Source organism: Chrysemys picta, chromosome 16 (genome assembly GCF_011386835.1).
Source record: "Chrysemys picta bellii isolate R12L10 chromosome 16, ASM1138683v2, whole genome shotgun sequence".
In the NCBI taxonomy this organism is placed as follows: domain Eukaryota; kingdom Metazoa; phylum Chordata; order Testudines; family Emydidae; genus Chrysemys; species Chrysemys picta.
The window spans coordinates 5,501,710-5,523,673 of record NC_088806.1 but is presented as its reverse complement, the minus strand read 5'-3'; the positions used below and the strand labels follow the sequence as shown (position 1 = coordinate 5,523,673).

Genomic DNA, 21,964 nt, shown 5'->3' with positions numbered 1-21,964 from the left:
CGCGGTGGGGGGGGGGAGGCTCCGTACACCTTCCCATTCCACCCCAGTGGACTGCCCAAGCAAAAGGCTGTCATTTTTTTTTACCTTTTTTTAGCGGCTTTTTCCTTCCCGCCGAGCCTCCTCCCAAACCCCACCCGGGTTCCCTCCCTCTTTTTATAATCTATTAATAAAGAATAAATGATTTTTAAATGATAGTGACTTTATTTGGTTTGAAAGCAAGCTGGGGGAAGGGGGAGGGTGGGTTCCTTACAGAGAATGAGTCAATAAAGGGGGCGGGTTTTCATGAAGGAGAAACAGATATTTCACACTGTAGCCTGGCCAGTCATGAAACTGGTTTTCAAAGCTTCTCTGATGCACAGCGCTTCCTGGTGTGCTCTTCTAATCGCCCTGGTGTCTGGCTGCGCGTAATCAGCAGCCAGGCGATTTGCCTCAGCCTCCCACCCCACCATAAAGGTCTCCCCCTTACTTTCACAGAGATTGTGGAGCATACAGCAAGCAGAAATAACAATGGGGAGATTTCTTTGGCTGAGGTCAGAGCGAGTCAGTAACGATCGCCAGCGACCTTTTAAATGGCCAAATGCACATTCTACCACCATTCTGCACTTGCTCAGCCTGTAGTTGAACAGCTCCTGACTCCTGTCCAGGCTGCCTGTGTATGGCTTCATGAGCCATGGCATTAAGGGGTAGGCTGGGTCCCCAAGAATAACTATTGGCATTTCAACATCCCCAACGGTTATTTTGTGGTCTGGAAAGTAAGTCCCTTGCTGCAGCCCTTTAAACAGAGTACTGTTCCTGAAGACGCGAGCATCATGAACCCTTCCCGGCCAGCCCACGTTGATGTTGGTGAAACGTCCCTTGTGATCCACAAGTGCTTGCAGCACCATTGAAAAGTACCCCTTGCGGTTTATGTACTCGGTGGCTTGGTGCTCCGGTGCCAAGATAGGGATATGGGTTCCGTCTATCGCCCCACCACAGTTAGGGAATCCCATTGCAGCAAAACCATCCACTATAGCCTGCACATTTCCCAGAGTCACTAACTTTCGTAGCAGCACCTGAGTGATTGCTTTGGCTACTTGCATCACAGCAGCCCCCACAGTAGATTTGCCCACTCCAAATTGATTCCCGACTGACCGGTAGCTGTCTGGCGTTGCAAGCTTCCACAGGGCTATCGCCACTCGCTTCTCAACTATGAGGGCTGCTCTCATCTTGGTATTCTGGTGTTTCAGGGCAGGGGACAGCAAGTCACAAAGTTCCATGAAAGTGCCCTTATGCATATGAAAGTTCCGCAGCTACTGGGAATTATCCCACACCTGCAACACTATGCGGTCCCACCAGTCTGTGCTTGTTTCCTTTGCCCAGAATCGGCGTTCCATGGATAGAACCTGCCCCATTAACAACATGATCTCTAAAGCACCGGGGCCCGCGGTTTGACAGAATTCTGTGTCCATGTCCATGTCCTCATCACGCTTGTTGCTGCGCTTCCGCCGCCGCTGCCTCCTCGCCTCGTTTTTCTGGTCCTGGCTCAGCATAAACTCCACGAGAACGCGCGAGGTGTTTACAATGTTCATGACTGCTATCTTGAGCTGAGCGGGCTCCATGCTTGCCGTGGTATGGAGTCTGCAGAGTTGACCCAGGAAAAAAGGCGCGAAATGGCTGTCTGCCGTCCGTTGCTTTCATGCAGGGAGGGAGGGAGGGGTGAGGCTGTACCCAGAACCACCTGCGACAATGTTTTTTGTCCCATCAGGCACTGGGATCTCAACCCAGAATTCCAATGGGCGGGGGAGACTGCGGGAACTATGGGATAGCTACCCACAGTGCAACGCTTCAGAAATCGACGCTAGCCCCGGAACATGGGCACACACCGCCGAATTAATGTGCTTAGTGTGGCCGCATACATTCGACTTTATACAATCTGTTTCCCAAATTCAAATTATATAAATTCGGATTAATCCCGTAGTGTAGACATACCCATTGAGTCCAGCCTCCTGTCTTCACTAGCAGGACCAAGTACTGATTTTGCCCCAGATCCCTAAGTGGTCCCTTCAAGGATTAAACACATAACCCTGAGGTTTAGCAGGCCAATGCTCAAATCACTAAGCTATCCCTCCCCCCAACCGTGTTCAAGTGGTCTGTGGGGAGGGGCCAGACAAAACAGACATCCTGGCCTTCCAGGTTGGTGTTAGGCAAAGGAATAACAACCATGTTCCATAAAAAACAAAATATGTTACAGAAACAGTGGTGGAAACAGTGCTAGAGAAACTGGTAAATAATCACAATGCCTGGGCTTGAAGTCATCTGAAATACAAAATTCAAAAAGCAAAGCTCAGGGGAAATTTGGGGTTTATTCTCTGAGCTTAGCCATGCGCAATAACAGAGAGCGCACTTTTAAAAGTCTCCCATCCCACAACTGGGGAAAGGAAAAGGATTCTTAGGTTCTAGCTTGAATTGAAGGAGGATGTCTGGACCATGGACTGGCCTTTGCTAGAGAAACCAGTGATGCACAGAACCAGGCTAAGAAAAATGTTTCCTGGAGTCAATAATTTCTCCCCTGGAATAGCAGCCATATCAGGTAGCTGGAAATGTCTCACAAGAGGAAGTAGAGCATTGGTGGTTCAGTAGTAGAAGTCTTAGATACAGCATGGGAGGTCTATGTTTGTTTTCTAGCTAATAGAGAGCTGAGTTTTATCGCTTCAAAATTTCAATAGAAAAATTCAGACCCAAACTGTGTGTGGTGGGGAGATTCGTGGGGGTTTCTTTGGTTTTGATTCGGTTTCATTTGTTTTTCTCATTTTAAAAGACCTTGATCACTTTGATGGGAAAAATGTTTGTATGACACCAAGGAAAAATTAGAAAAGCTAAAAATCTGCCAGGGAGTTTCTTAGGCTATTTTTAGAAAAAGTCATGTTCAGGTCACGGACAATAAACAAAAATTCATGGCCCGTGTCCTGTCCCTTTTTTTACTATGAATACCCATTACTAAATCTCTGCTCCTGGGCCCCAGTGGTCTGGGGGCCACTTCTCCAGTGGTGGGGGCTGACTGCCCTCTGTGGCTGCTGCTCTGAGGCTCCAGGGACCACTCTTTCAATGGCCCCAGGGGCTGCTGCTGAGGCCGCCACCTGTACCACTGTTGCCCGGGTGGTACCCGGGGCCACTTATCTAGCTGCTCCCATGATTGCTACTTGGGTGCTCCCTGGAGCCACCCCCATTATCGCTGCTCAGCTGCTCCCCAGGACCAGCCGCACTGACCGCTGTTCAGGCGCTTCCCAGAGTTTGAGTGTTCAGAACAACCCCCATGTAGATGGATCTTCCGGCAGCTACAGATGGCTGAGGAGGTGCACTGCCAACACAAGGAGCCAGGTGTGTGCACACACAAGCGATTTAATGACTGTTAGGTTGACATAATTCTATAATGTAGACATTGCCTTAGTATTTCACTTTTTGCACTGAAATGAGTGTAAAACATCCACCCACAACACAGTGATTAAATTCCTCAAAATTCAATGTCTCTGCACTTTCCAGAAAGCTGCACAATTCAGTTCATTCTGGCGAGCAGAGGGAAAATTCAGGTGATAGTAATGTTTATATTTAAAAAACCCTAAACATTGTTTAATCTAAGAGTAAAGGTGCAGGCTCTGGGAGGGAGTTTGGGGATTGGAGGGGTGTGGCGGGAGGGGGTGGAGGCTCCGGACTGAAGCAAGGGGTGGAGGTGCAGGAGGGGGTGAGGGCTACTGGCTCTGGACTGGGGCTCTCTGGGAGAGAGTTTGGGGATGGGAGGGGGTGTGGAGGGAGTTTGGGTGCAGGCTCTAGGCTGGGACAGGGGTGCAGAAGGGGGGGGGGTGCAGGCTCTGGGAGCGAGTTCAGGGGCAGGAGGGGGGTGTTGGAAGGGGGTGAGGGTGCAGGCTCTGGGAAGGAGTTTGGGTGCTGGGTGCAGGCTCCTGGCTGCGACAGGGGCTGGGGGTGCAGGAGGGGTGAGGAGCATGCATTCAGTCATTTCATAGGGCAGAGTTTTAAGGCTATTAAGATTTGGGGAACTATTCTTCCTAGCATCTTCCCTTTGTAGATTTCAGAGGTGTTCACACACTCACCCCCACTGAGCCACACTGTTACACCCCAATCTAATAGAAGGCTGGGAGGTCTCCAAGTTCATAAAAACAAACAGACAAAAACTAGAAAAAGGAACAAAATGTTTCTAAGATTATAAGGGGTTGGATCTCTGCACCTCTCTGTCTTTGGATTCACCTGGAGTGGGAACTGTAGCTGCAGTTTAGGAACCAGGTACTGGCATAGATGGTCCAGCACGTTGGGCTAGCAGGCTTTTCAGGTACAGGGAGACTTCTGAAGGCTGCATAGCCTGTAGACTTTGTGCTTCATTCCCCAGAGGGGATCAGTCCTGGGATCCTGGCAGTCAGTCTCTCTGATGTTATGGCTACATTGGCAGAGTTACAGTGCCACTCAGAGAGCACTGAGTGCTATTGTGTGTTCACACTGTCAGCTGCCTGCACAATAGCGTATTCACACTTGTGGCACTTGCAGTGGTATTCAGAGCAGTGTACTCAGCATCCCACTGAGCATCTCTTCCTCTTATGCTGCTAAGAGTTGTGGGAAGACAGAGGGGCTTGCGGGACATCCCAGGTCCTGTCCCAATGCCCCATGATGCATTGCTTCTCATCCCAGAAATCCCCATGCTTCCGTTCACATTTGGCACCATCTTTCAATGCTTGGTGTACTGCACATTCTGCCTCTTCGGGCAGCAGGAATGGATCCCACACTGTTGACCAATATGCTGCTCGCTCTTACTAACACATCACGAGTGGCAGTGGAATTATTCCTTAAACTGTGGAATTATTCCTTAAACTACAAAGGCAAGAGGAGTTTGACATTGATCTCGCCCTGCATAGTAACTATGACACGAGATTGCTTGTGGGGTTCATGGTTGGTCACCTGAGGGTAGTGCAGTAGAGTTCAAACTGATGACCAGAGAAACGAGAACAGGGATTGTGAGACACCTCCTGGAGGCCAAATCGCAGCACTGTAATCCACCAGGGTGTCTACACTGGCACCGCGGCGCTGTAGCCCCGGCACAGAAAGATGTACAACTCTTGTCGGGGTGTTTTTTTTACAGCCCTACAACTGCGCTGTTTCTGTGCACTAAGTGGCTTGGCAGTGCGTACACCTCAGAAGTTACATGACAGAAAGCTGCTTTCCTGAGCAGAAACTTGCCAGTGTAGACAAGGCTGTAGATGGCTTACATAAGAATTCAAGACTGGTCATACTGGGTCAGACCATGGTCCATTTAGTCCAGTGTGCTGCCTGAGAGTGACCAGTGCCAGATGCGTCAGAGGGAATGAACAGAACAGGCTTGTTGACCTGCAAGGTGAGGGTCTTTCACCCTTACCTTTAACTTCATTGTTGTCGATTCCTACTTATCCTATCTTACCACAGCTCCCCCGAGGTCTCTGGGCAAATCAGGAGTGAACCACTCCTTTGATACAGATGTGTCCCAATCCAGCTGAATTGAGGCAGACTTTGGGCCTATGTCAGTTTGGAAAAGGCCTGCTTAACCCAGAAGGTTTCTCAAAGTATCTGTTGCTGTGAACCGCATTTAGTCTGGATGTGTAAACCCCAAAGATATCAAACATGAAAAAACACAAGGCCAGTTCTGAGGAAGTTTCCTCACAGATCTTGGGACACAGACCAGACCTCACTTACAAACAGCCCCCCAACCTGAAGCAAATACTCACCAGCAACCACACACCACACAACAAAAACACTAACCCAGGAATCTATCCTTGCAACAAAGCCCGATGCCAACTCTGCCCACATATCTATTCAAGTGACACCATCATAGGACCTAATCACATCAGCCACGCCATCAGGGGCTCGTGCACCTGCACATCTACCAATGTGATACATGCCATCATGTGCCAGCAATGTCCCTCTGCCATGTACATTGGCCAAACAGCAATGTCCCTCTGCCATGTACATTGGCCAAACCGGACAGTCTCTACACAAAAGAATAAATGCAAATCTGACATCAGGAATCATAACATTCAAAAAACAGTAGGAGAACACTTCAACCTCTCTAGTCACTCAGTAACAAGAAGTGGGCTGTAGCCCATGAAAGCTTATGCTCAAATAAATTTGTTAGTCTCCAAGGTGCCACAAGTACTCCTGTTCTTAGAGCCAGGCCTGAGGGTTAAACAGGTGTGCTCAAAAGGAAAAGGGGCCTCAGCACCTATAAAAATAACTGGTTGAAAAAACAAAACAAAAATTACATTAAAAAAAACAAAACAAAACACCAACCCAGAAAAGCTACCATCACACATCCATCACCATTTTAGATTCTGACATCTCCTGCCTGATGTGACATCTTTGCTTTGCAAACAAGAGACCTGGGGAACTCTGTGGCTGTTACCCTCTAACTGGATAAAAGGTTACACCTCTTGTCTCGAGTAAATTTCCTCTTAACAGAAGATTGATTTGAAAATTGATCAAAATAAATTCCATTTGAAATAGAAATTATTAATCTATACTGGGTTTCTATTCTCGTTCATGCAATTCTCTCACATATTCCCCCACTCTAATTCCTTTGGAGTGAGGTTTTAATTTCAGGATTAGCCACCATTTCCAATATAGTAGGAGAGAACTAGAAGAAAACCTGATTATGTGATAACTTTCAGTGTTACACTAATTCATGTTTAATTTCATTGTCGCTGGTAACAACTTATTCAAAGATTACAAAATATAAACCTATAGGGCAGTTTTGTCTTAATTCCCATTTCCATCCAGTGAGTTTTGTGTGAAGTCACCTTCTACAATAACCTAGGACCCTTTCATTTCTGAGAGTTCATTTCTCCCTGGGTCTTCTCCCGTAAGTATGGGTGGAAGGGGGTCTCACACTATGTGGGAAGGTTGCATTATGAGAAAAACCCACTTGTGCTCTATTTTCACACTTTCTAATCTTTCAGACTAGCAGGAGGTGGAGAAGTGATACAAATGCATAAGACTAAATAGCAAAACTAAAAGACACGAAACCACAGAGTCAGGACTCAGCATTCATGTATCCTGCAGTCTGAACTTGGAATCTGATACATTCCCTTGTTGGGATATTTTAGGGTTAAGTATAACAATAAGCTGCTAATGTGCTGACATGGTATTAGTGGACAAAGGCATATGTAGGCAATAGTTTTGTTTCTAATATATAAGTTGCAAATTTTTCAGTATTTCTTTGTTTAAAATGCAAGTTGCCAGATTCTTCCCTTCCCTGTTGCTCATAAAGATTAATAAAGATGAGGCTGCAGAAAAATGCCCTTTGTGTAGAAGAAAGCAAAAGGAATGTTATCTTCCCCTCCCTCCCTTTCCCAGCTACATGAACCAGCCTGGGTTTAGGGCCCCTTCCCCCGCCTCCCTTGAGAACTGTTCACAGCCCCTTCCTCCCTCGCCTGGGAACTGCTGAGGATAAAGATTTATGGCATCAAATTGTTGCAAAGAAATGTATTTTCAAGGTAAAAGTATGTGTAATGCTATGAGCAATAGACAGAGGTGGGTTTACTAACAGCGGGTGTTTCTATTACTTAATAAGGGGTTTTGGGGTGTTGTAATGAATGTAGGCGTGTACATACTAACCTAAAAAAAAAAAAAAAAGAGCGTGCTGTAACTAATTCAGTGCTTACTGGATAATTGGGTCCAGGGGAACAAGTACCGCAATAAAGAAGACCATCTACTCAAATACGCCTCTGGGTCAGCCTGCTCCTGCTTCTAACATCCCTCATTGGCTACCATCATTTGTCCAGCATGGAAGTGCTTCTTGTCTAACAAGGCAGCCAGATTGGGACCCATAGGCATGGAATGGCTCTGAAGGAATCAGCTGTTTCTCTCTGTGCTTCATCTAACTTTGGATCCAAATGGTAAAAGACAGTTGTTCCCAATTTAATCATGGCATCTTTTAGGACTGTGATCAATGTCACTTAACTAGGGAGCAGTGTTCTAAAAATAGTTTACCTGGGCCACAGGTTACCATAGCTTCCATCTCTGGGGTGAAAATCAACCATTAGTACCTGCAACTTCTACCTGAGTCCTTATTAAATCTTTGACCTTAAGTATAAAATTAGTCCAAGTCTCTGGAGTAGAATTCTTCACCAACCACACAACATATCAGTAGCGATAGTGAAGTATAACTCCCCCAAATATGCCTTTTTATTTCTTTAATCTGGTGGCACAGATTTAAATTAGGGACTAAAATCAGGTGCGGTTTAGGATCCCGGTAAGACAACAAATGTCAGGTATCTATTAAAAATAGTTATCTTTCTGCAGCTATACCACATTCACCACAGATTCCATTTTTTACAAATTTGCAGCATCTCCCAGGGGTGAGCTGAACAGAAACGTCACTTCCATTTTTCCCATCTCTATCCAGAAAGGGATTGCATTTCCCAAATAATAGGCAACATGCACCTGATTAGGAAGGAGATATCTTCAGGAGCGACCTCCTGCAGGGCCTGAGGCACAACTGTTTTGGGAGCCCAATGCATGGGTATTTTACATGTCATTTAATAAGGAATCCTCTTCCCACCCCTTTAGAAAAAATATTGACCTAACCAATTGAACAACAGGGGGGTTGGGATGGTGATGGGGAATAAGGGAATCCCTCTGACTTACCCTAGCTTCTTCTGTTGTTACAGCGAGTGAAATGACATTTTTCCCTATCCCTGCCCTGTTCCTGCTCTTTGTTATAGTTCAATATATTTTAAGTGAGGAAAACGGTAATAAAAATATCTGCTCTCCAACACAACCTGAAGCAACATCAGAGCAACTGGGAATGAAACAATTTGTTCCCCAAGGGGGAACTTGATGACTAGCAATTGCTTTGAACTGGGGGAACAGTATAACCATGATGCTCAGGGTTTGTTTAGACTAGGAAAAGTCATGGAGTTTAGCTCAGGTCAAGGGGAAAGCTAATACCAACCACTGCACCTGGGCTGCATCTGCTCTACAACTATAATTGTCTTTTTACACCAAGATCACTAACTTGAGCAGCCAACGCCATGTACAGTCCTGGTGGATGTAAGGCACAGGTAGTTTTTGCCTCAGTGTAGCTTGTTGAGATCAACCCTCTCTCCCGCACCTGGAGCTGATGAACATTCCTGGCTGTAGGGACACACACTCCTACGACTCAAAAGGAAAGGAGTTGATAGAAAAGATCACAGGACTGACCCCAAAGAAGGGGGAGCTGCAAAAGGCAGAAGCAGGCAACTCATCTGGGGGAGCTGAGAGAACTCGGTGAAGATGGTGCAAAGATCACTATATTGGAATTAGCAAATGTGATTTTTTTTTTAAACAAACAAATCTTTGGCCAGCCCTAATCAAGGCATTTCTTACAGTTTGCTCCCATTCGGATTTTCTGATGTCTAATAGGGAATGACCTCTGATTTAAGCTTTTCCCACACGCAGTCTCTCTCTCCACTGTGGATTCTACGATGTCTGACAAGGTCTGAGCGCTCAATGAAGTTTTTCCCGCACTCAGAGCACGTGTAGGGTCTCTCTCCTGTGTGGATTCTCTGATGTCTGCTCAGGCTAGAGCTCTGTTTGAAGCTTTTCCCGCACTCAGAGCATGTGTAGGGCATCTCTCCGGTGTGGATTCTCCGATGTGTGATAAGGTTTGAGCTCTGATTGAAGCTTTTCCCACATTCAGAGCATGTGTAGGGCGTCTCTCCTGTGTGGATTCTCCGATGTGTGATAAGGGCTGACGTCCGACTGAAGCATTTCCCGCACTCAGAGCACGTGTAGGGTTTCTCTCCTGTGTGGATTCTACGATGTGTGATAAGTTGTGAGTTCCGATTAAAGCTTTTCCCACACTCAGAGCATGTGTAGGGTGTCTCTCCTGTGTGGATTCTCCGATGTGCGATAAGGGCATAGCTCCAACTGAAGCCTTTCCCACACTCACAGCATCCATAAGGTTTCTCACCCGTGTGGATTCTCCTGTGTGTGTTAAGGTATGAGCTCCGATTGAAGCGTTTCCCGCACTCAGAGCATTCATAAGGTTTTTCACCCGTGTGGACTGTCTGATGTGAGATAAGGTGTGAGTTCCGATTGAAGCATTTCCCACACTCAGAGCACATGTAGGGTCTCTCTCCTCTGTGGATTCCCTGATATGTGAAAAGGTCTGAGCTCCCATTGAAGCTTTTCTCATACTCATGGCATGTGTAGCGTGTCTCTTCCAAGTTGATTCTCTCGTGTGTAATAAGGTCAGAGTGGCTATTTAAGTTTTCCTCTGGCCTCTGCTGAGTCTCACAGGCTTTTGCTTTTTCTGAGAGTTCACAACTCCCAGAAAAATTCCCTTTGGGTCTTCCTGATAACGTCCCATGTGGTTCTACTTGCTCAGCATCTTCCTGCTGGGGATTCTCCTCATTCTCACTCACCATCCCAACACCTGATGGGAGACAGAGAGAATCCAGACATAGGTCACTCTCTGTGCCGGGGAGAAAGGAAATCTCAGAGACAGGAATGGAAAAAGGGATGAACAAACAAAAATGTGTGTGGGAGAGATCAAACCTATCAGGAGCTGACTTTCCCCAAACCCTTCCCCAGAGGAGAGAGGAAGGGATCAGTTTTAGTCCGCATCTCACCAGAATACTCAGGGGAAAGCGAGATCAGGGAGGGATCTGCTGCCAGTTTTCAGTCAGGATAGGTGGGAAGCCATGAGTGGCATCTGCCTAATGATTCCACATCTGCAGGGAACAATCCTGAACTTGGAGAGCTCACAAGGTCTTTGTAGGGCATCCCAAATGTTTCCTGTATTCATGGACAGTTTTTGAGTTGCTTTAACCAATTCCTCACCTGTGCAGGCAGCTCTCAGGAGCACTTTTTTCTCAGAGCCGTAGAGGTCTGGGACCCACGGCTCTTCCCCTTGTTCCAGCTGCAAGATCACATCAGGTTTGGAAACTGGTAACCCTGCTCAAGGCAAAGAAAACAAGGGAGGTCAGTGGAATTTGTGGGATACTTGTCACAAAGAATATTCCATGATTTTAAGCCCAGCTCATTTTTAAGCAGTAACATCCCAAGGCCAACTTCCTTTGCTCAAAGTGCCAGGAGAGTTGTTATTATTATGAATCATATTCATTACCTTAGTGCCCAAGGACCAACTAACAGTGGGTCCCCATTGTGCTACGAGAAGTACAAACACAGAATAGTAGATGGCCCATGCCCTAAACAATTTACAATCTGAATAGACAAGACAGACACTTATCAATGGTTGTAGTACCCTCATTTCTGTATTGTTTTATCTTTATGGCCATCACTTTTCTATTGTTAATCTGTCTGGTTCTCTAATTGTTTCTGCCTGCTGTATAATTAATTTTGCTAGCTGTAATTAATTAGGGTAGTAGGATATAATTGGTTAGAGAATTATGGTACAATATGTTAGGAATGGTTAGTTAAATTTCAGTAAAATGATTGGTTAAGGTATAGCTGAGAATATGACTATATAAACTGGGGTCAAACAGGAGGGGGAAAGGAAATTGGAATCAGGTTTATTAATGGGGGGAATGGGAACAGGGACACAGGCAACGCTCTGCGGCATCAGAGCTGTGAAGGGGGACGCAGGGTATATGCTCCACGGCCTCAGAGCTGGGAACGGAACACTGGGGAACAGACTCTCTGGGCGTATAGCGACAAGCCCGACTGGCGTAACAGACTTTGGAATATGCTTGCTTGGAAATGACCCCAATAAACATCACATTATCTTCCCTTCGGATTTCTGGTATTTTGCTGCTTGCGGTCTGCATGACAAGAACCAGGGAAGTGGGAGGGTGAAGGGAAAGCCCTCTAACAAAACTGACATGACCTGATAACCAAGAGGTAAGCCTTAGAGGAAGCCTTTAATACACTTAGGCTTGATCTACACTAAACCCCCAAATCGAACTAAGGTACGCAACTTCAGCTACGTGAATAACGTAGCTGAAGTTCGAAGTACCTTAGTTCGAACTTACCTCGGTCCACACGCGGCAGGCAGGCTCCCCCGTCGACTCCGCGGTACTCCTCTCGCCGAGCTGGAGTACCGCAGTCGACGGCGAGCACTTCCGGGTTCGACTTATCGCGTCCAGACAAGACGCGATAAGTCGAACCCAGAAGTTTGATTCCAGCCGCCGAACTAGCAGCTGGGTATAGACGTACCCTTTGTAACTGATGAGGGATTCCCACGAGGACTGTTGAGGGGGCGATGGTAAATACACATTTAGATCCTTTTCTTGTTTTATATCTTTTTCCCATAAGGCTTAACATCTGGCACACTGTCATTGATACATAGCATATGTGCAATGCCCTGGCTTTTAAACAGTCCTTGGGAGGTGCCTCTTGAGTGCGCCAGACCCCCAAGGGGTCCCACTCTTCTACAAGGATAGGTCATGTAGTTTCAGCACCTGAGACTGAGCCTCTGGCTTCAACACTCCTATTTCAACCTGTGAGCTCTGCCAGCAGGTCCAGCTGAACTACACTCCTGTTCAGAGACTGTTCCTCATTCATGCTTCAGTGCACCTCAGCAAGTTTTTGTTGTGACACTGGGCAGACTGTTAAAACACAGCAGGGTTTATTAGTCAACTGAAACACAGCATTAAAAAGTCTTTAGATTAGGACAGAGAAGCAAAGAAGACGATATACTCCATATTGGCCAATGCTCTTGAGCCATTCTGCTATTAAAAACAGTTTGGTTTCCTTTCACTTTGCCTGTCCATTTCTCTTCACTCCGGTACAGCTCCCTGCGTCTGCAAACCCAATTTTTCCTGCTCCCAAAAACATAACGAGTCCATGTATGCGTCACTCAGCAAAGCTGAGATCCTCCTCCCATGGATAGGTGAGAATTATTCCCTTGTCTCTGTCGAGTATTCCACTGATGTAGGTTGGTCCCAGCCAGTCCTTAATGACCCATTCAGATCACCCCATGACAGCTCCGTGACAAAACACCTCATGTCTCCTGCTCTTTATAATCATAGCAATACCAATCACAGAGGGAAACTGAGGTGTGTATTGGTATCATACAAGTATCTCCAAAATTCCCACCTCTATCACACACACACACTGCTCACAGCCCTTAGAGAGAAAGCAAAGCACAGGAACTGGACGTTAGTCCAATGAACACAATGGAGGACTAGCTGCAATCCTCAAACTCTAATAAAAAACGAGAGGCATGTGGGTCCTTACCCATAGAGAGGGGCTGGCTAGAGGCCTGATACCTGACAGGGCATTCCTTGAGCAGACCGTGGAGGCAGGTCAAAGGCTTAGCTACCCCAAAACTGTGACATCGCAAAAGCACATTTTGGGGAATTAGGAAATCTAGTGACTCAGGTGTAATGGGAGGGAGAATTACATTCTCCGAGTGTGTGGAGAAGGCTGGAACACTAAAATTCAGGAGCAACAGCCTCTAATTCTTCCGGAAAAGGAGAATGTAAGAAACAAGAACTGGGCCACGCAACTTCAGGAGGGACAGGCTCAAAGATCCAAGGAGCCTGGAGGGAAGACGGCTTGTGGCTTCTGCAAGGGGGGTGGGGGGGCAAGACTCTCTCTAAACTCTCACTCCTGTTGACCCTAACCTGATTTTATGATCTATGTCCTAGTCACATGTCTTGTGGGTAAAATGTCATTATCAGAGTATTGCTTATTAGTTTGGAACATGCATGGAGGGGAAGGAGGTGAACATAAGTAAATGGGTTATTAAGCTTGCTACAGTTAAGGGCTTTATATTAGGTGGAGGCTTTGTGGGAGTAGTTATACTGAAGTCTGGGATTTACCTGAATCGGACTAAGGAGAGAATCCCAGCTCAGATATTTTGCACACTGATTTTGAGAGACTAATGAGGAACCACAATAGGTGCAATACGCCACAGGATTCTGAAAGGAAGTAAATTTGGGGCGGGCTTTAGCAATTAGGTTGCTATGCGGTATCTCAGCAGCTGGACCACATTCATATATTGGAATTAATAAATAAGTGATGTAAATCATGAGCATTAATGCTTGGTGCTTAATTATGGACCTCCCAAAGGCCAGATATGGGTTGCAGCAGCTATTGACATTATTTTAATCAGAGCAAAGGAGCAGATATGGTATATAGCCATCCTATTACCATAAGGAAACTGATAAAATACCTCTCCTAGTTACCATTTTTTCATTTTGTCAGGTCCCCAAGTAAAGTCAAGCAGGGCCTCCATTCTGATGGTCTCCCTTGCCCCTTGACCTTTGTTTCCAAAGGTGTCCATAACTTGTAAGTATGCATAAGGCAAGACCCTCTTTACTATACTTATCTTAGTCTAATCATTATGTGTATTGATCCTTGCCTATGATTTCAATTATAACTGTCTGTATTAAATCAGGGTCGCTGTGCATAGAGATGGGGAGGTTATATGGGGAGGGGCGTAATGAGCGAGAGAGGGAGGTTAAGAGTTAAAATAATAATATTGGGGGGGGGGATGTAAAAAGAAGTGAAACAAAAGAAATAAAACTGGAGCGTAGGCTCTAAAGCAACAAGACTTGGGTAGGGATTCAGGGTTAAATGTCTGGGATCCCCCACAACTGTAGATCCCAAAACTTCTCGTCCTTCCCACTGACCTACCCAGCCCACTTCCTGGGTGTCCTTCCTCCACACTCCCCTCCCCTTCTTCCCATTACTCTCAGCTGTCACCACCTCCTGGCACCTTGGGGCTTCTTGTGTTCCCTCCTCGTCTCTCACTACCTCCTCCATCCCTGCTGCTTCTTAGCTTTCACCCTGCCCACAACCTCACCATTTCCTGGCACCCCAGAATTATCTACTCCCCCCCTTCTACGGCTCTGTTCTCCTTTCACCAGTGGGATCCTGAATGGCAACATTATGCGCTCTCCTCTCAAAAGATGAGCTCATCTGACAGTCACACAAGCATGCGTCAGTCATCGACCTATTTACTCAATTTAGAATTCTACAGGTGGCATATTTTCCTCTTAAAATGAAGAAAAAGCATGAAAGTGCTAGTTATTAATGTATCCAATAAGGATACATTAAATGCAATTTTAAAATGACTGACGGCACCAAAAAGGCACATGTCCAAAAATTATTCTAGCGGGTGGGTGATAAGGAAAAAAAATGGGGGCAAGGAAACTTGTCAAAACTTGTATGATGAATAAAGGTATAAAGTTATTACTACTCAGGTTCTTTAGAGACCCCACAGCTTCTAATAACTGAGGTGACAGGACTCCTTACCCAGAAAGACCACCGTCTCATAGTTCTCCTTCATGACATCCCTGTAGAGGGCTCTCTGAGCGGGGTCCAGCAGAGCCCCCTCTCCACTGGTGAAATACACAGCCACCTCCTCGAAAGTCACCGGTCCCTGAAAGAGCAAGAGTCCAACACTCAGTACCTGCTGCCCCATTACAACCCCACTATTCACGGAACAGCAGCACCAGGTAAATGGAAGCTTTGGTAGGCACATGTTAGTAGAGTCCCACCCCACGTTGGTTAGAGCAGCCAGGAGGCATCAGAGGGTAGAAAGAGAGAACGTTTGTGTCTCGCAGTTGACAGACGGAGGCAGGGTCTTCACATTTATCACATACCTACTAGCCAGAGCTTGATATAGGAGATAGGGCTGTCTCTGGACCCTGCTGGTGGCTCCCTGGTAGGGATCCCAACACACTCCAAATAAAATATGGGAAGAAAGGGGAAGTCAATAGTAAAGAATATAAGGGAGAAGGTCAGAATTGTAGAAAACTGGCTATCAGAAATCAATGACCAATCAATGACAATAAGAAGGAAGTTTTTAAAAGTATATCAAGTACAAAATTAATCCTAACAATGGTAGTGGTAAAATTACTAGACGGAAATGGCAGAATTATCAAAAATAATGCAGAAGAGGTAAAGTGTTCAATAAATATTTCTCCCCTGGATTTGGAGAAAAACAGATGTTGTACTCATATCATAAGATGTTGACGACGACACTCTTTCCATTCCAACAAGAACTCACAAGGATGTTAAACAGCAGCTATTAAATAAAGTTAGACATGTTTAATCAGTGGGTCCAGATAACTTGTATCCAAGAGTTTTAAAAGACCTGGTGGAGGAGCGTGGTGGACTGTTAATGTTTATTTTAATTAGAACTTGGAACACTGGAGAAATTCCAGAAGACTGGCATAAAGCTAATGCAGTCCCAATATTTAAAAAGTGTAAAAGAGATGACCCAGCTAATTACAGGAGTGTCAGTCTGACATCGATACTGGACAAGATAATGGAGCAGCCAATACTGGATTTCATTAAAATAAAGAATTAAAAAAGAGGATAATATAATTAGTACCCATGAACAAAGGTTTAGAGAAAATAGATCCTATCAAACTAACTGGATATCCTTATTGGAGGAGATGAAAAGTTTGATTGCAGCTAATAGTATTGATGTAATATACCTAGACTTCGGTAAGGCATATGACTTGGTTCAGCACAATAAGTTGACTAAAAAACTAGAATGATACAAAATAAACATGGCATACATTAAATAGATTAAAAACTGGGATTGTAAATGGGGAACCATGGTCAAATGGATTTATTTCTAGCGGGTTCCCGCAAGGATTGGATCTTGGCCCTGTGCTATTTCACATTCTTATCAATGACCTAGAAGAGAATATAAAATCATCACTGAAAGTTAGCAGTTGCCACAAAGATTGGGGGTGGTGGGAACTAATGAAGTGTCAATAGATTCAGGCTCCAGCATTGGGAATCTGGGAAGTTTTCCCAGCCCTTGTTGGAGAGCTATTTCTTGTTCCACAAAGAGGGGACGTTCCATTCCCAACTCCTGTGCCTTGAATTTAGGCTCTATATGGCACTACACCCCATATTCAGTATAGTTGTATGATTATAATAGGATTAGGTCATAATTATGATACATTATGTGCAAGATGCCTCATGTGCGGTGTCATTGGAAAAGTTATGATTTGCTGAATAGGATTATCCTATTTGTGTGCATAGATCATGTTTGTATCTGAAGTTATGGATATTGACTATGTACCTGTATTTCAAATGTTTTTACTCTGGGTAACACCCACAACTAGCCTTTCAGGTACAACAATGAAGAAGCCAGACAGTGCTGATGGCTCATCAACAAAGACAATGGACCGTGGAAGAGCTCAGCCTTCCTGTGAAGGTTTCAGGCAGCCTATGAGTCATGGCTACTATGACTCAGCAGTGCATGCTAGGGCATGTGACCAGACCACATGACACTGAACTCCATTTTGTTACCTCTATTTTTCCACAAATTGAATTGGGAACTGAGTTTGGAAGAAAGGGTTCCCGCCATGTGGAAAAGCTACATAAGGTGGGGCGTGACATCATCTCTTGGCCTCATTCCCCACGCAAGAGAACTCCTGGAAACACCTAAGGAACAAAGACTGAACTGGGGGAAGTGCTGGTCCCAGGGTAAAGGGATTTCTAGCTTGTGTATGGAAACTTGGTGGACTGCTTTTACCATCAGTCAGGGTGAGAAATTGCTAATTCAAATTCTATCCATATAGTATGTTAGGTTTCGTTTGAGTTTTTGGTTATTTGCTAAGTAATCTGCTTTGATCTGTTTGCTATCACTTATAATTGTTGGCATATGTTAGGGTTAAGTAAAAGAGCTGAGAAGCTGCTAATGTACTGACATTGAATTAGGGGACAAAGGCAGAGGCGAGGAAAGTGATCAGGAACAGTCAGCATGGATTCGCCAAGGGCAAGTCATGCCTGACTAACCTAATTGCCTTCTATGAGGAGATAACTGGGTCTGTGGATGAGGGGAAAGCAGTGGATGTGTTATTCCTTGACTTTAGCAAAGCTTTTGATACGGTCTCCCACAGTATTCTTGCCACCAAGTTAAAGAAGTATGGGCTGGATGAATGGACTGTAAGGTGGATAGAAAGCTGGCTAGATCGTCGGGGCTCAATGGATAGTGATCAATGGCTCCATGTCTAGTTGGCAGCCAGTATCAAGCAGAGTGCCCCAAGGGTCGGTCCTGGGGCCGGTTTTGTTCAATATCTTCATTAATAATCTGGAGAATGGCATGGACTGAACTTTCAGCAAGTTTGCAGATGACACTAAGCTGGGAGGAGTGGTAGATACGCTGGAGGGTAGGGATAGGATACAGAGGGACCTAGACAAATTAGAGGATTGGGCCAAAAGAAACCTAATGAGGTTCAAGAAGGACAAGTGCAGAGTCCTGCACTTAGGACGGAAGAATCCCATTCACTGTTACAGACTAGGGAATGAATGGCTAGGAAGCAGTTCTGCAGAAAAGGACCTAGGGGTTACAGCGGACGAGAAGCTGGATAGGAGTCAACAGTGTGCCCTTGTTGCCAAGAAGGTTAACGGCATTTTGGGCTGTATAAGTAGGGGCATTGCCAGCAGATCGAGGGACATGATCATTCCCCTCTATTCGACATTGGTGAGGCCTCATCTGGAGTACTGTGTCCAGTTTTGGGCCCCACACTACAAGAAGGATGTGGAAAAATTGGAAAGAGTCCAGCGGAGGGCAACAAAAATGATTAGGGGGCTGGTGCACATGACTTATGAGGCGAGGCTGAGGGAACTGGGATTGTTTAGTCTGCAGAAGAGAAGAATGAGGTGGGATTTGATAGCTGCTTTCAACGACCTGAAAGGGGGTTCCACAGAAGATGGATCTACACTGTTCTCAGTGGTACCAGATGACAGAACAAGGAGTAATGGTCTCAAGTTGCAGTGGGGGAGATTTAGGTTGGATATTAGGAAAAACGGTTTCCCTAGGTGGGTGGTGAAGCACTGGAATGGGTTCCCTAGGGAGGTGGTGGAATCTCCTTCCTTAGAGGTTTTTAAGGTCAGGCTTGACAAAGCCCTGGCTGGGATGATTTAGTTGGGAAGTGGTCCTGCTTCGAGCAGGGGGTTGGACTAGATGACCTCCTGAGGTCCCTTCCAACCCTGATAGTCTATGATTCTATGCAGTAATTCTTTGCTTAATAAATAAGTTGCCATATTTTTCCATTCTCTGTTGCTTGTAAGAATTGATAAGAATCAATGCATGAGAAATCTAGTTGTCGGAATGAATGTCCTTTGTGTGAAAGAAAGTAAAAGAAATGTTATCTCCCCCTCCCTTCCTTTCGCAGCTACATAAACAAGCCCTGGCTTATGGCCCCTTCCACCCTCCCCTGAGAACTGCTCATTGCCCCTTCCTCCGTCCCCTGAGAACTGATGATTAGGGAAATTTGTAGCAACACATTAATGCAAAGAACTGTATTTTCAAGGTAAAAATGTCTGTATGACATGCGCAATCCTGTGAATAATAGACGAGGTGGGTATACTAACTGTATGGGTGTTTCTATTACTTAAGGGTTTTGGGGGTGTTGTAATGGATGTAGGCGTGTACATACTAACTTAGATAAAAGGAGCGTGATATAACTAATCCAGTGCTTACTCAACAATTGGGTCGAGGGGAACAGTATCGCAATAAAGAAGCCTGTACTCATATTCGCCTCCGGGTCAACCTGCTCCTTTTTTCTTCTAACAATAATCACTTAAAATCTATCTTTCTGCAGTTAATAAACTTGTTTTATGCTTTATCTTAACCAGTGTTAAGTATTTTGAGTGAAGTGTCCGGAGAAAATCTCAGCGTGGTTAGCACAAGCTTGTTGTGCACATCTTTCCCGTATCGAGGGGAAGGCAAATTATATTAATGAGATTACATTATGGAGATCCCTGTGCACTATAAGATGGTATAATTCTGAATTTATACTACAGCAAGTGTGCAAGTTTGGGGAGCTGGGAAATTGGCTGTTGTCTTCTATCTGTCCTTGAGTGGCTCAGGTAAAGCACCCAGGTAGCTTAGTTGGGTGTATGGTGCCACCTGCTGTCGTGTTGGGTGATAACAGGGCCTGGAGAGGCTGACTGAATCTCCAGCAAAGCAGTGTGAGACAAGCCAGCTTGAGGGTTAGAGGGCACAGCGGTTCCCAGACAACACCCCCTAATCACACCCTAAATTACACAAGTCTCAGCGGGTTTGTCACATCGTGTTATTTCCTGCCTCCCACCACCTGTAGCAGCTACCACCTTCCTTTGCCTTTACTGCTCTTCTCCATCCAAGCAGAACCCACCACCAGTTCCGTGATTATCTCTTACCTGAGCCAGCTCCATTGCAGCCATTTCCTTCCCCCTGGGAGGATGGGATGATCTGGAGCAAAATGTGGACGTTATTCTGTAGCCTGACAGGATGAGAAGGGCAATGTGAGAAAATTCAGATGGGGCTTTCGTCCATTCCACATGCCGATTCCCCTCACGATTTTTCCCTGCTAATGGACATTCTAGGTTCTGTCACACTGAAGCACAGATTGACCTTCTTCCAGTAGAGGCCTAGCCCCCTCCCATCAGGGTGTAACCCTCTGAGAAATGGTGAAACTCTCCCAGTAACAGTCTCTGTTACGCTTATCAAGTTTGCGGACGATAGCAAGCTGGGAGGGGTTGCAAGTGCTTTGGAGGATAGGATTAAAATTCAAAATGATCTGGACAAACTGGAGAAAAGGTCTGAAGTAAATAGGATTAGTCCTCAACTGAAGTACTGTGTCCAGTTGTGGGTGCCACATTTCAGGAAAGATGTGGACAAATTGGAGAACATCCAGAGAACAGCAACAAAAATGATTAAAGGTCTAGAAAACATGACCTATGAGGGAAGATTGAAAAAACTGGGTTTGTTTAGTCTGGAGAAGAGGAGACATGATCACAGTTTTCAAGTATATAAAAGGTTGTTACAAAGATGTGGGAGAAAACTTGTTCTTCTTAACCTCTGAGGATAGGATAAGAAGCAATGGGCTTAAATTGCAGCAAGGGCAGTTTAGGATGGAGATTAGGGAAAAAACTTCCTGTCAGAGTGGTTAAGCACTGGAATAAATTGCATAGGGAGGTGGTGGAATCTCCATCATTGGGGATTTTTAAGAGCAGGCTGGACAAACACCTGTCAGCGATTGTCTAAGATAATACTTAGTCCTGCCTTGAGTGCAGGGGACTGGACTAGATGATCTCGCAAGGTCCCTTCCAGTTCTATTATTCTATGAACCAAAGGCCAGAGAAGAGCAGAATCAAAGGAGTCACTTTGGGGATTCTCCCTCTCATTGTCCCCAAGGCAGCTGTCTCAGGTTTACAAAGTTGTTTGATGCTCCAGCCTTTATACAGTGTGTCCTGGGAGTGCCCCTTTTCAAGGGTTGGGCCTAGTTTTAGCTTTTAACAAGCGTGAACCTGGGGGCTCTGACACTGGACCTTCTTGCCTCAGCACACCTTGTTTCTTTCTGTGGCTCCCCAATGAGTCCAAATGAGTAGATATGCCTCATAGACACTGTGCACATAAGAAGGGCCCACTGTGTGAGACCAATGGTCCATCTAGCTTAGTGGCCAATGCCAGGTGCTTCAGAGGGAAAGAACAGAACAGGTAATCATCAAGTGATCCATCCCCTGTCACCCATTCCCAGCTTCTGGCAAACAGAGGCTAGAGACAGCATCCCTGCCCATCCTGCCTGTGACACTGGCAGATGAGGTGTTAGCTCTTGCAAAAGCCCCGATGTCTTAATTGAATATGGACAAACACATAGCTGGAATCAGTCTGACTCACCTGTGTTAGTATTGTTAAAACAGGTATTAGGATTATAAGAATGTGTTTAGACTTCATTGAATGCTCGTGAGTTGCTGCTTGGGATAATATCTGACTAGTTGCATTGTGAGCCTCTGTGGCTATGTAAATCACCAGACAGGAGAGAGACTTTACCTATGTGAAGTGCTGATTGGCAACAGAATGCATTACATCCTGCCTGGCAGGAACGGTCCATCAACACCAGATAGACTATTATGGGATGTTAAAGAAGACAAAATGTTGTTGTTGTGCTCTTGACTTCCCATTAGCTGAGTTTGCAGTTCAGATCACATGGCAGGAAGGGGATAAAAACCCCATACAGAACGAACTGATTATCTGTATTCTGCT

The 21,964-nt window shown here is 45.5% G+C and overlaps 2 protein-coding genes across 14 annotated transcripts in view; one reads left to right on the top strand and one right to left on the bottom strand.

Annotated features, from left to right (window-relative positions):
- The window catches only part of LOC101936867 (zinc finger protein 239-like), a 309,680-nt gene that overhangs the window by 181,681 nt on the left and 106,035 nt on the right, over window positions 1-21,964 (top strand). The window lies entirely within an intron of this gene.
- The window catches only part of LOC101938259 (zinc finger protein 501-like), a 95,001-nt gene that overhangs the window by 59,077 nt on the left and 13,960 nt on the right, over window positions 1-21,964 (bottom strand). For 4 of the 8 annotated variants that reach the window (XM_065569973.1, XM_065569972.1, XM_065569975.1 and 1 more), the window contains 3 exons: window positions 20,119-20,201; window positions 15,220-15,346; window positions 10,837-10,950 (listed from right to left, as the gene is read on the bottom strand). In XM_065569973.1, coding sequence (XP_065426045.1) covers window positions 10,837-10,950; window positions 15,220-15,346; window positions 20,119-20,142 — 265 coding nt within the window. In that variant the 5' untranslated portion in view covers window positions 20,143-20,201. Of the gene's footprint in view, window positions 1-181; window positions 10,469-10,836; window positions 10,951-15,219; window positions 15,347-20,118; window positions 20,202-21,964 lie in introns of those variants that run through there. The other 4 variants (XM_065569970.1, XM_065569969.1, XM_065569971.1 and 1 more) reach the window with 2 other exon arrangements.